We start from the raw sequence: 13,878 nt of genomic DNA on the forward strand, positions 1-13,878 counted from the left end.
GTATCACTGATGTGAGATTCTAGGAATATAACAGTCATGTAATTTCTACTTAAGAGAGAATCGGCATGGTCATCACAATTTTCCAATAAATCAACCTGGAAAAGTCAAATGTATATGCACACCAAGTCATACCCCAAAGGGGAAACCTTTCAGGCATCCTCAAGGCCCTTTGTGGCCACATGGTAAGTCTTAAAAGCTTTTTTATCTTGTGTCATTTGGTCCTATTTCTTCTTGTCTCCAAAGTTGTGTTTTCATTAGTAAAAGCTATAAATCTTGGTGAAAAGCAATTCTCATTTCAACAGAATGTAAGGGATTACTAAAGACTTAGCTGTGGGGATTTTGTTCTATTGCTATGAATTAAGAAGACCCTAGGAGGGGTTAACATCCAAAATACATAAAGAACTCACATGCCTCAACACCCAAAAAGCAAATAACCCGATTAAAAAAAGGGCAGAGGATATGAACAGAAAATTCTCCAAAGAAGAAATTCAGATGTCCAACAGGCACATGAAAAGATGTTCCACATCACTAATTATTAGGGAAATGCAAATAAAAACCACAGTGAGATATCGCCTCACACCAGTTAGGATGACCAACATCCAAAAGACAAACAACAACAAATGTTGGTGAGGATGTGGAGAAAGGGGAACCCTCCTACATTGCTGGTGGGAATGTACGCTAGTTCAACCATTGTGGAAAGCAATATGGAGGTTCCTCAAAAAACAAAAAATAGAAATACCATTTGACCTGGGAATTCCACTCCTAGGAATTTACCCAAAGAATAAAATTTCTCAGATTCAAAAAGACATATATGCACCCCTATGTTTATTGCAGCACTATTTATAATAGCTAAGATATGGAAGCAACCTAAGTGTCCATCAGTAGATGAATGGATAAAGAAGATGTGGTACATATACACAATGGAATATTATTCAGCCCTAAGAAAGAAACAAATCCTACAATTTGCAACAACATGGATGGAGTTGGAGGATAATATGCTCAGTGAAATAAGCCAGGCGGAAAAAGACAAGTACCAAATGATTTCCCTCATTTGTGGAGTATAACAACAAAGCAAAACTGAAGGAATAAAAGAGCAGCAGAATTACAGACTCCAAGACGGGACTAGTGGTTACCAAAGGGGAGGGGTGGGGGAGGGTAGGTGGGGAGGGAGAGAGAAGGGGATTGAGGAGTGTGATGATTGATACACATGGTGTGGGGGATCTTGGGGAACACAGTGTGGCACAGAGAAGGCAAATAGTGACTCTGTGGCATCTTACTACACTGATGGGCAGTAACTGTAATGGGGCATGGAGGGTCATGATAACATGGGTGAATGTAGTAACCACATTCTTTTTTCATGTGAAACCTTCATAAGAGTGTATGTCAATAACACCTTAATAAAAAAGTCCCTAGGAATCTTTTTAAACTAATGGCCTTTTTGTAATAGAATTTGAACAGTCAATAAGTTAGATATAACTTATTTGGGAATCTATTTCTTTTGTGTGTCTGGCTAAAGGTGTAGGCATTTTTACAAATCAAGTTCTGATAGATTTCAGGATGGCTAGATCACACATAAGAGAAATGTGAAGAGGCTCAGATTGAAATATGTTTTCTACTTTTTGAACATCCTTTTCCACATTTGAAGATACGTTATTTATTGCTCACCTTCCTCTAGTAAATTTTGCCTTTTTGGGGTTTTGATTTCTAATGTAAAATATACTTATTTATAAAATGATTACACATTAAAAATGTATAATCATAGCTAACATGTTGTATATGTGTATAATAACAATGTGCCAGGTTCTATTTAAGCTCTTTAATTATAACCCTGTGAGAAAGGTACTATTATGTTCCCATTTTAAGGATGAGAAAATCAAGGCAGAGGAAGTTGAAATGATTGCTACCGATGGCTAGGAAGTGCCAGAGCTGGGGTTTAAGCCCAGTTTGGATCTACAGCCTACATACTTTAAACCCACACATCATATTGCCTCAATTTAGAAAATTGAAAATTCCATAAATTCCAATCCTTTTGATAAAACTTTGTAGTTTGGTTAACTCTTGCTTTTGATTGACAAATTACAGTAAGAAAATAGTGCTATATTAAATTAAAATTCACAATAGTAGCCATGTTTTCTTAAAATTTTGTTTTACACTTGATACATTTACCAAAATCACAGAAATATCCAAAATTGGTGAGGATTTTAAACTTGAATGATGGCTTCTGATGATCAGATGAAAAAGTCTTGGATTATATCAAAATATGTCTTTCTCTTGGACCTGCCCAAATGTTAGGCCTGTATTGCTACCTGGTGCTTGACTGGGCTGAGGCTGTAGCCCTCCCTTGGTCCCCTTACCTGCCCTTGCTGGGCTATGCTTGATGAGGTGCCTCTCAGGGACCCCTACCCAGGCTGACAAGTCCAGACCCTCTCCCTGGCCCTCCAGGTGTCCTCCCCTTCTGCCTCCGTAAGCCTCGTCTTCCCATATAGTCCATATAATCTGTGTTGCATGCCAACTTGTTTTCCGACCACACGCCACGCTTCTGTGCTCCCATGCCTTCATTGAAGTTCTCCCTTCTACCTTGAATGCCTCACCTCTGTGTATTGGAAGACTTCTAGTCTTAATTTTTTAGTTCTTCTAACCTGAAACAATGAATTTTAACATCCATATTTTCATTTTGGGCTAATATTAACTTGCATGGTGATTGTGAATATTAGAGATAAATAGTAACTAAAATAGTAATTTTTTTTTGTCCTTTGAACCCTCAATCACATGTTTATGCCCCTCAAGGCTCTACTGCAACAGGTCTTATGTTGTAGTTACTTATAAAATGTTATGTCCCATGCTAGTCTAAATTTTTTGAAGGTAGAAACACTTTCTTCTTCATTTGTATTACCCCTCACATTGAACAAATTAAATAACTGAATAATTGGATAAATGAAAAAAAAGGATATTTAGCTCTTTTGCCTAAAAATATTTATTTATAAACTACTTATTGTCCAAGAATATTAATAGACCAGTATTGCAGTATTTATACTGTCAGAAAATACCACCATATGCCTAGCTAATTAAGCTAATTAATCTGTTACTTATTTTCTCCAGACCTGTAAGACAAAGGTAAGAGAGGCACCTGGGGGGGCTTCTAAAACATGCTGATCTTTCTGACTGTCTAGATGGTGACTAGTGTGGCCTCTACCACATCCCCAACTGAGCCATTTCCCCTGGCTACGTTCAAGGCTTTGGTCCCCCAGTATTTGGGGGTAATGGAAGGGAAATCCAGGCATGACTGATTCCAGGCTCTTCCTAGTTGTTAGGATAGGTGACCTGAGACCAGAGGGGGCAAGTTCAGTCATTGCACAGATGTGGAAGGATCCTTCAAGAGTTTTAAATTCACTGCAGTTCATTTATAAATGAGTTTTTCTGAAGATATTTGTGAACATTTTGGACAACATAAACAGTAAATGCTTGCTATTAATCCTGGAATTTAAGAAGTTTTAGTTAATCATTCTCTTGATAAAATGTAACTTAGCATTCTGTTGAGGTGTGTATTGCTAATAGGCTTATGTGCCTGGCTTTTCCAGTTGCCAGAGATGTATCAAGGTACATTGCCATTTGAAAAAAGACCACTGCTGTGCTATGAGGACACCAGGTTCAAAGTAGTTTTCCTTTTCTTCATCTGCACTTGAGTTTTACTTTCTTGGTTCAAATCAAGCACATTTATTGGATCCCTACTAATCATAAGGTTTCTGTCTTCCAAGCACTTACAATATTGTGTGTGAATAATCATGCATGTGTATGGAAGGTTAAAGAACTTTGCCTGTCTTTACAGGAATAGCCACTTTTACCAAACAGAAAAAAGCTGGTGGAGCAAAAATGGCCGTAAGAGAGGCAGTGCCATCTCCAATTACCTTCCCAAAAGGTAAGGGATGGAGGAGAAGGTTCTTGGACTTAATACTAAGTTTTTAACAATCATAAATCACTCTTAGAAATTTCAAATACAGATTTCAGAATGAAGGGTGTGACTGTGCAGTGCAGTGGTTCAAGGAGTCTGTGGAGTCAGCTTGTTTGGAATCCTAATTCACCACTTACTCTGCAGCCTCAGGCAAATTCCTAACCTGTTTGTATAAGTTTCAATTTTCTCACCTGCAAAATACAGATTGTAATTGTGAGAATGTTTATTATGGGTCTAGGAGCACAGTGCTAAACATAAAAACAACAGCACAGGAAGGGGCTGTGATGGGAGTCCTGGCGCACAGACCCATGTAAGTTTGGGGATTTGAGGCCCAATTTTGCCCCATCTTTGAATACTTGCCCAAATTAGCTGTGCTCTGATGGACTAGAGAGAGAAACTGAACCTAAGGATCTTAATTCCTAATGTCGCCCCCTAGCACATCCCTTACCCCATGTTACTCTTTACAATTAAAAAAATACTTCCACATTCATTCTCCTATAACCTCTCTAGAACAACCCTGGGTAAATAAGGCAACTAAAATCCCTATCTTATAGCTGAGGAAATTGAGGCTTAGAGAAGAAGTTCAGTGGCCTGCTCAGATCCCCTTAGAACAGTAAAAATGATGGCTAACAGTTATATGGAGAACTTACTTGATGCCAAGCATTCTGTTAATACCTTTACATGCATGATGTCATATTTAAGCCAGCAGGTTTGTGGCATTATCCCAATTTACAGAAAAGAACTAAATTTGGTAGGGATAATGATGAAAACACATATGCTATAAAAATGATGAGAAATATACTCTATTTCTGTTAGGCCCCTTTCTCCACTGCTGTGTCCATTGCAGATTTATGTTTCTGCAAAGTTTACCCACATCTCTCTTCAGCTGTGTCTAATCTGCTATGTAGCTTATCTGTCATATTTTATTGTAGAGGGCTGTATTTTTCTAGAAATTATACTTATTTTTTCCCCCATACTGCTCATTGTATGCACTAAAACCCAAGCCTCTAGTTACTACAATTAATTCGAGTCCTAGAAGCATCATTTCCTGTGCTTTTAATTTTATAATGACTAGTTTTTTCTTTCAAAGCCTCTCAGTCTTCTGTAAAATGTTTTCTTTTCTAGTTTAGAGTACCCCAAAGCTCTTTATTCTTTTATAAGCAAATATCTAGCAATGCTTGGCTTAACAGATAAAATGCCCCCAAATACAATGTTACCCCTAAAGATAGAGATTATGAATATTTGCATTATATTATTTATAAAAGCTCCGCATACCCAGGGTTTTGTGTTCTTTCAGTGAGTTATGATCTAGCATGAGGCCTTGCCCACAGAAAGGCAAATAAAAATTTCTGGCATTGTCTTAATTGCAGCTGTGCCTCAAAAGGAAGAAACTGAGTAGGACTTCCAAGTTTCTAACGTGGGTATATGTCTAGACTGTGGCCCAGTAATTGACACAGGGCAAGAGGAGGAACAGGGTTTTCTTTTGGGGAGCAGAGGTAATAGATTCAGTTTTACTGTTCAGTTTCAGATCCCTTAAGCTAGACTCTACAGAGATTGTCTGGCACTATGTTACACAGCGACTGAGTGGCGGCGTTCACCGCCCTGTGGAGAGAGAGTGCTCCTCTGAGGGAAGCTGATGCGTTTCCCAGCCTCACTTCCACTGTGAGGCTTCTTCTTGACATACCACTTACTTTTTCCCTTAGAAAGCTTCCACCTTCTACACTAGGAGCAGGAACACCGTACCTTGAAAAGCTTTGCATGTGCTTGGTTTCACAGAATTTGTTTCATATTATATTTTTAGCCCAAATAAGTCCTAGACACATGCACTCTGGTCTGAAGAAAGGAAATCACAAAGCTATCCCTCATTAAAGCAAGATGAGAGAAAGCCAGTGATAACTTCTCAAGGTTTATAGATACCCCATAGGTAAAGCAGGATTGTTAGGTGACTTGGAGATGACTTTGTCCTTCTTTCTAGATGGCAATAATTATTTCATTTGACAAAACAAGAGTGTCAAAGTCTAGATACCAAGTAAATTATAACAGAGATGGAAGTGGGATTAGCTGGTGGTCACAGCCTCTGCTAATCTCTTTTCATGTCCTGAATGCTTGAAGGAACAACTTCAGTGCCCTGCCTCCATTTGTTTGTCTCCATCTTTGGAGAGACAGCCTATCCCTGTGTTTATAATACTGCTTAATCATCTGAATCATCTGTTAGTTTCTCTTTTTTTATCCCGCAGTCTTAACTCTTTCTGTGTTTTGCTGGCTATTTTCTTTTTCACCACAGTGTTTGTTCACATATGGATTCCTATTGTCCATTCATAAATATTTTTCTTTCGTATTTTCCTTAGTAATATTTACTGAAATAATTAACAAGGAACTTTTAGTCTCATCCCAAAATATTCAGTGATGTCTTTAAATAGCAGAGAAAAAGTCAAGCCTTTTTCAGTAGAGCACAGAACTCCCATTGGAGGCTAATGTGGCAATCACAGGTGCTACACAGTGGTGTCAGTCTCTTTCTTCCCCAGCCCCGTGCGGCAGCAAAAGAAAAATCCCAAGCCCTGTGTTACCACAACCCTTCCTCTGGCAGTAATTTAGGAAGCAAGCTATTGGAAAGCTGCTGCCTTAAGGATCCAGATAGATAGACCCATTTCTCACTTTAAAATATGAAGAGTATCCTAAAGGGTCCTCTGAGTACTGTTCTCCCTTCTCTCCAGAGAATAGAAAGTTAATACTATATATTTTCTCAGGTTCTGAGCATAGATCATCTCCATCATCTTCGGCAAATTACATAACCACTTTTCTCATTTACAAAATGGGATTAGTAACACTTTCCCCATAGGATTTTCAGAGTGTTCATTCAGCAACCATCCATGGAGCTCCTTCTTACTGAGGATCTCTTTGAGAAGGTGTTAGTAGAGTGAAGATCCTGATGAAAAGTAAAAGCTAAAGGAGAACAGTTCCAGGCAGAGAGAAAAGCAATTTGAAAGTTCTGATACAGGAACAAGCTTGGTATAAGGGAAAGTGGCCAGAGATGCGGTTTGGGAGACAGGCCCCGGCAAGGAGCTTGGCCTGTATTCTGGATCTGGCGGGACTCCACTGGAGGGAATTAAGGAGAGAGAGAATCTAAGTCGTGTTTTCAAAAAATAAGAAGGCAGATAAGCACAGAGCTGTTGCTTGGACCAGGGTTATAATAGAATAAGGGAAAGTTTTAGATTTGGAATAAATTTTGAAGGCAGACCAAATTAAGACTTGCTGATGGATCAGTTATAGGATGTGTAAGAAAGAAAAGGATAAAGGACAGTTGGACTTGAACCTGAGCATTTCTGGGATGGGAAAGATTTTGGGGGGGAAATGGGTTTGGTTTTGGACATGTATGCAGGTAAAGTGCTTAGCCCATAGGAAGTGACAAAATGTGTGCTCTTACTGTTTTGGGGGGCTGGTTTCTTGGAGGTATCTGTAGCTCTTAGCACATGGAATCATAGAGCTGTAAGGCCAGGTGGCACAAGGCTTCGTCCCTCTTCTCCAGGGAGTCACTGATTGGTGGCATCGGTGTTTACCTCCCATCAGACCCTATGTCCTGGGTGTTTCTTTCAGCTGCCTTGGTGAGAGACAGACCAGGCTATAACACCACCTTTGGAACATTAAGTGTGTCACATGGGGCTGCTCCCTTAAGGCCTTGTTCAGAGAAGCACTGTTGGTTGATGGATTTGCTTAGCTGCCTCTGGCACTAGCTGGGATGAAAAAACTTTGGATGAAAGTTTTTTTTCCATAAGAGACAAGAAAGGCCCCACTCTCGGAGTTCACCCAAGTTTGAATTTGGAACTTTTCCATAGTGCTATTATGTCTGTGGCCTCTCCTGTCCTTGAGGTTACCATTACTTTTAAAATAAGGATGTGGCCAAGATTCAATTTCCTTCTCTCACACTGACAGGAATTGTTAGAACTCTTAAACAAACCATATCCAGACTTAATGATTCCAATATTAGGTTTAAAAGTGACTGTCTTGGATTTGATGATAAAAGTGAATATAAACGAACAGATTTATCAAGGAATGCATCCCAGTGTATGCTTTGTTCTCTTCTCTTGAAAGACTATACTCCGTGTCGTGGTCTACAGCCTGCGAAGAGCCGTGGCCGTGCTGTGTGTGCCCCTGAGACCACGCACGTGTGCGTGGACCATGAGCGTGAGGAGACTGCGGGAAGTCCCTGGGTGCTGCCGTCAGCCAGCCGAAAGGGTCTTCATGAGAACCACAGTTCGCTTCTACAAGTATGCATTGTGCAGTTTGCCTAGTGATTCTCTGTGTTTTTCAGTTTTTTTATTTGTTGCTTCTTGTGGGATTTAGAGAAACTGTTAGGTTAGTTTGAAGTAATGATTCAAAGCATCACCACCTTTGATATGTACTTCAGCATTTACCTTTCAGAATTTTCCTTGGCTTTGTAAGAACAGATAATCATACTACAGGTATAAAAATCCATTCTGTCCATTCTTCAGATCTGGTGCCAGTACCTAGTTGTGTCAGATGAAGTACATCCCTGATTCTCTTCATATTTCCTTCACCAGTGGGTAAACGAGCAACTCTGGAATCTTTGGAAGGCTTAGTTCATGCTCCATTATTTTTTCTTAGGCTGGGATTACAAATTATATGTTTCTTATTTTGATAGGACTTGTCACCAAGTGAAGAGCTAGAGCCTTTTGGGGGACATGGCACGGCCAGCATGTCTGAGAGCACCGGCAGTATCCTCAGCAAGCTCGACTGGACTGCCATTGAAGACATGGTGGCCAGTGTGGAGGACAGGAGCCTGTCTGTGCACTGGGCCCTAGACCTGTAAAACCCAGATACCATTCTGTTTCTGGGCAAAGGCCAGCACCTCAGTGATGTAGTTCTGAAATATTTGTGTGTTTAAGAAGGGAGAGAAACAATGAAGGAAGTGGATATGAATTTACCACCTGCAGCCATAGTTTACCTGGATTGGCCACTTCAAGAGGAAAAATAAACATTTTTCAGTAATTATGCCTTCATTGGGAAAGGGTTGTCTAACTATAGATAATGGTTTTGCATTTGACTTACCTTTAGGCATAATTTTTTAAATGAAGAATGAAAAGTACCTTTCAAGCCAAGTTTGCAAAATATTTAAACTATTTTCAATAAAAATCTTTTATCTTGCCTCCTTCTTTACTAACTAACTCCTGAGTTTTGAGAAACAACAACTTAGAGGGAAGAAATTCTTAGTATCACTTGAAACACTCAATAGTGGATTTCATTTTAAAACATATCAACTGTGCAGGGCTTGGCCTAGGAATTAGAGGGAACCAATCACCTCCCATCAATCCTGAACTTCAAAATAAGCCAAGTTTCACATAGGCCAGGTCTGTCCTCTGTCCCATAGCCTGGAGGAAGAAACAGGGATGGACGTTTTGGGCGGGAAAGAAAAGGAATATGAGCCCTGACTCCAAAAGGCTCGTGTTAACTCTGTAAGCACCACAGTGTAGAGACCTGGGTAGTTTCTGGTACTACAACCCAAACAATGCCGTAATTTTTGTCAATACATTTATGAGAACAAATTAAAAACCACCCACTTGTCAATTTCTGAAAAGGCTATGAAATACTCCTCCTTTTCCAACTACACACCTGTGTGTGAGACCAATTTTTTCATGTAGTCCTCAACAAGTTGAATATGGAAGCAGGTATGAGAATTCAGCTGTCTTCTGTTAAGCCAAACATTAAAGAGATTTGTAAAACTAAAACTGTGCCATTTTTCTCATTGAGAGAGATAGAAAGAAACCCACATAAACAAACAACAGCTCTTTAGGGTCCTCAATAATTTTTATGAGTATAAGGAGAACAAAAAGTTTGAGAACTGCTGCTTTGGGGCTAACAGTGTTATTTAACAGTCAATACCTTACCACTTTACACTAAGTATCTCATCTCACCATTTCACAAGTAAACTGGCTTTGCAGCAGTATAATTTCTTTTTTTTTAATTAAGGTATCATTGATATACAATCTTATGAAGGTTTCACATGAGCAATATTTGTGGTTACTACATTCACCCATATCAAGTTCCCCATACACCTCATTGCACTCACTGTCCATCAGTGTAGTAAGATGCTATAGAGTCACTACTTGTCTTCTGTGCTATACTGCCTTCCCTGTGCCCCCCCCTACATTATGTGTGCTGATCATAACGCCCCTTCATCCCCTTCACCCTCCCTCCCCACCCACCCTACCCCACCTCTTTCCTTTGGTAACCGCTAGTCCCTTCTTGGAGTCTGTGAGTCTGCTGTTGTTTGTTCCTTCAGTTTTGCCTCATTGTTATACTCCACACATGAGTGAAATCATTTGGTATTTGTCTTTCTCCGCTTGGCTTATTTCACTGAGCATAATATCCTCCAGCTCCATCTATGTTACAAATGGTAGGATTTGTTTTCTTCTTATGGCTCAAATGATATTCCATTGTGCATATGTACCACGTCTTCTTTATCCAGTCATCTACTGATGGACACAAGTTGCTTCTGTATCTTGGCAATTGTAAACAGTGATGCAATAAACATAGGGGTGCACATGTCTTTTCGAATCAGGGACCTTGCTTTCTTTGGGTAAATTCCTAGGAGTGGAATTCCAGGGTCAAATGGTATTTCTGTTTTTAGTTTTTTGAGGAACCTCCATACTGCTTTCTACAATGGTTGAACTAGCTTACATTCCCACCAGCAGTGTAGGAGGGTTCGTTTCCCTTTCTCCACATCCTTGCCAGCATCTGTTGTACTTTGTCTTTTTGAAACTGGCCATCCTAACTGGTGTGAGGCGGTATCTCACTGTGGTTTTAATTTGCATTTCCCTGATAATTAGTGATATGGAGCATCTTTTCATGTATCTGTTGGCCATCTGAATTTCTTCTTTGGAGAAGTGTCTGTTCAGATTCTCTGCCCATTTTTTAACTGGATTATTTGCTTTTTGTTTGTTGAGGTGCATGAGCTCTTTGTATATTTTGGATGTCAACCCCTTATCAGGTATGTCATTTATGAATATATTCTCCCATACCATAGGATGCCTTTTTGTTTGACTGATGGTGTCCTTTGCTGTACAGAGGCTTTTTAGTTTGATGTAGTCTCACTTGTTCATTTTTGCTTTTGTTTCCCTTGCCTGAGGAGATGTGTTCATGAAGAAGTTGCTCATGTTTATATTCAAGAGAGTTTTGCCTATGTTATCTTCCAAGAGTTTTATGGTTTCATGACTTACATTCAGGTCTTTGGTCCATTTCGAGTTTACTTTTTTGTATGGACATTAATCCAGTTTCATTGTCTTACATGTAGCTGTCCAGTTTTGCCAATACCAGTTGTTGAAGAGATTGTCATTTCCCCATTATATGTTCATGGCTCCTTTATCATATATTAATTGGCCATATATGTGTTGGTTTACATCTGGACTCTATTCTATTCCATTAATCTGTGGGTCTGTTCTTGTGTCAGTGCCAAATCATCTTGATTATTGTGGCTTTATAGTAGTATCATTCATTTTTTTCTGCCCATTTCTGACTATCTCTTAGGGAGACTATTATTTCCAGGGCTTTTTCATTTCTTCCTGTAGATTCAAATTCTATCTAGTATTTCTCTTCAGCCTGAAGATTAGCATTTCTTATAGTGCAGTTAATCTCTTCTGGCAATGAATTCTTTCAGGTTTCATTGGCTGAACTGTATTTTATCCTCATTTTTTTTTTTTTTTTGGTAGCCCTTATTGTAAGGCAAGGTCTTTCCCTCTAAGATGAGCCTTTACGATGTCTGACCTAGATGCCTGCAGTGTTAATGAGGTGCTGGCCAGACCTCTCCCCAAGCTTCCTCCAGGGCTGCTCAACCTTGTTGTAGCTGCAGTCTGGTGAAGTATATGTAGTCTTGCACTGAATACAAGCAACTCAGGTCTTATTCAAGGACTTACAGGAAACACCACACAGACCTCTGGGATCCTCTCTGTCGAGCTTCCTTTTCTCTTGCTCTACTGCAGATTCCAGCTATTGTTGCCACCCTGAGCTCTGATCTCAGGCTCCTCAGCTCAGTGGGACCACTGTGGCATGTTTGGGCTCTAGCTCATTGTGCTGGAGTCAGGACAGTAACCCCATGCAGAGAACCAGGCATTCAGGAGACTCACCTCACGTGCTGCCCTTCTCTCAGGGACCGCCGTCTGTGTGCAGCTGTCCAATGTCTATGAGCAGTTGCCTCACATATTTTGTCCAGTTTTATGGTTAAGGCAGGCAGGTTAGTCAGGTGCCAGTTACTCCATTACAGCTGGAAGTAGAAGTCTTCCCTATAGTCTCAGTGAACTTTAACATTCATACACCAAGCCTGAAAATGAGGAATGAGGGACGGCAGGTGTTCACTAGAAGACAGATAATCATAGCCCAGCCTCTAGCTTGGATATGTTCTCAGTCTTCAGAAACTGCAATATGACTGTTTTGCTTTAGTGTTTCTGAACACGAGCATCCACATGAGTGTATTTTGGACCATTTTACTTGGAAGAAAGTGTCTGGACTTCATACCCTGATCACATGGATTAAAAGAAGCACTTTCCCTATGTGGATTTTAAGCACTTACCATGCTTGGGAGTACTTCCAATCAAAAGGACTCCTTAATTTCTCAAGACAATCTCACATTTGTGTTAGAAAATGAGTTATACAGCATTTACTATAGTGTATCACTAAACCAGAGCCACATCCGAGTGTCCTACTCTATTCTGGTTGAGTTAGAATCTTGTCAACAAAGGAAGCTCAAACACAGAGCTTCTGCCAAGAAATTATTATACCTATGGACATGGGTACTGACTTGAGCCTGCCTTTCTCTTCAGCACCCACAGATTCTAGCATATGGTATATACTCAGTGTTTGATGAAATAATGACAAGCCATTATTGCTTATAGCATTTTCCATTTCTCAACAATTCAAACAGTTACTCTGTACCATGCTTTGTGCCCTGCTTAGCTTTTCTGTAAGAAATCAAACCTCGGACTTTGCTGAGGAAACAGGAGAAAGGAAGATGCACTTGATACCTGTGTGGAAGTCACACTGGCAGAGGCCTCCAGCGCTCCACTCTCCTTTACGCTCTGCTCTACACCCTGACCATTCATGTGTGTTCAGTATCCCAACTATGGCCCTGTGCCATTAAGGAAACCAAATTAAAAGGGCAAATAATAGAGGAAACAGAACACACAGAAAATTGAAGAAAATTTTTTAAAACTAAAATTGACAGAGGAAAGAAACCCTATATTTCCATGCAATTGTTTCTGTTAATAAAGAGGATCTGTACTTCTGATTTGTGAGTGGCAAGAGTTCAACATAAGTTGATTCCATTTTAAAAATAAGTGCAATACACTTACTAAAAACGAAGAATATGTGTGACTTCATTCTCTCTGTCTATCCTTTTGGTGCTTGATGACAGAGGAGCAGCAATTTCTCCTACAGTAGGCTAAGGAGATTAAGTATTTGCCTTGTAGAATCCTCCATCCGGCAGAGGAATCTCAGAGTCTAGATATGGGGCACATGGCTGCAACCTTGATTGCGGGTGTAGGTCCAGGTTATAATATGTTCCCTATTCTGGCTTTACTGACAATAAAGCAGTTAAATTTATCTCCATCTGTCTGACTCAAGTTTAAAATTCTAGAACAGTTTACAATTCACTCAAAGGAACAACAAATGTGATTTACCAGCTGTAAATCCTGGGAGAGGAAAATGCCAGGGCAAAATACCTAGCTGAAACCGATATCAGTCAAAGAGAGAAAGTTTAAAACCCAAAACCCATTTATTGCTTACAAAAAGCCATCCTGTGTGTGTGTGTCTCTCTGTCCTGCTGTGGCAGAAATAAGAAAATCCTCTCCCCAACCTCTCAGATTCAAGTAAGCCCTTGGTAGCCCAGGTAATTACCCACTGATATGGAGATGGACGACTCT

General features: G+C 39.9%; 1 protein-coding gene across 5 annotated transcripts in view; it reads left to right on the forward strand.

Annotated features, from left to right (window-relative positions):
* The window catches only part of CPLANE1 (ciliogenesis and planar polarity effector complex subunit 1), a 197,196-nt gene extending 187,503 nt beyond the window's left edge, over positions 1-9,693 (forward strand). For all 5 annotated transcript variants that reach the window (XM_073236980.1, XM_073236989.1, XM_073236985.1 and 2 more), the window contains 4 exons: positions 55-182; positions 3,827-3,916; positions 8,039-8,214; positions 8,610-9,693. In XM_073236980.1, coding sequence (XP_073093081.1) covers positions 55-182; positions 3,827-3,916; positions 8,039-8,214; positions 8,610-8,777 — 562 coding nt within the window. In that variant the 3' untranslated portion in view covers positions 8,778-9,693. The remainder of the gene's footprint in view (positions 1-54; positions 183-3,826; positions 3,917-8,038; positions 8,215-8,609) is intronic.
* Positions 9,694-13,878: the final 4,185 nt, after the last annotated feature.

This window comes from Manis javanica, chromosome 1 (assembly GCF_040802235.1).
Source record: "Manis javanica isolate MJ-LG chromosome 1, MJ_LKY, whole genome shotgun sequence".
Lineage (NCBI taxonomy): Eukaryota > Metazoa > Chordata > Mammalia > Pholidota > Manidae > Manis > Manis javanica.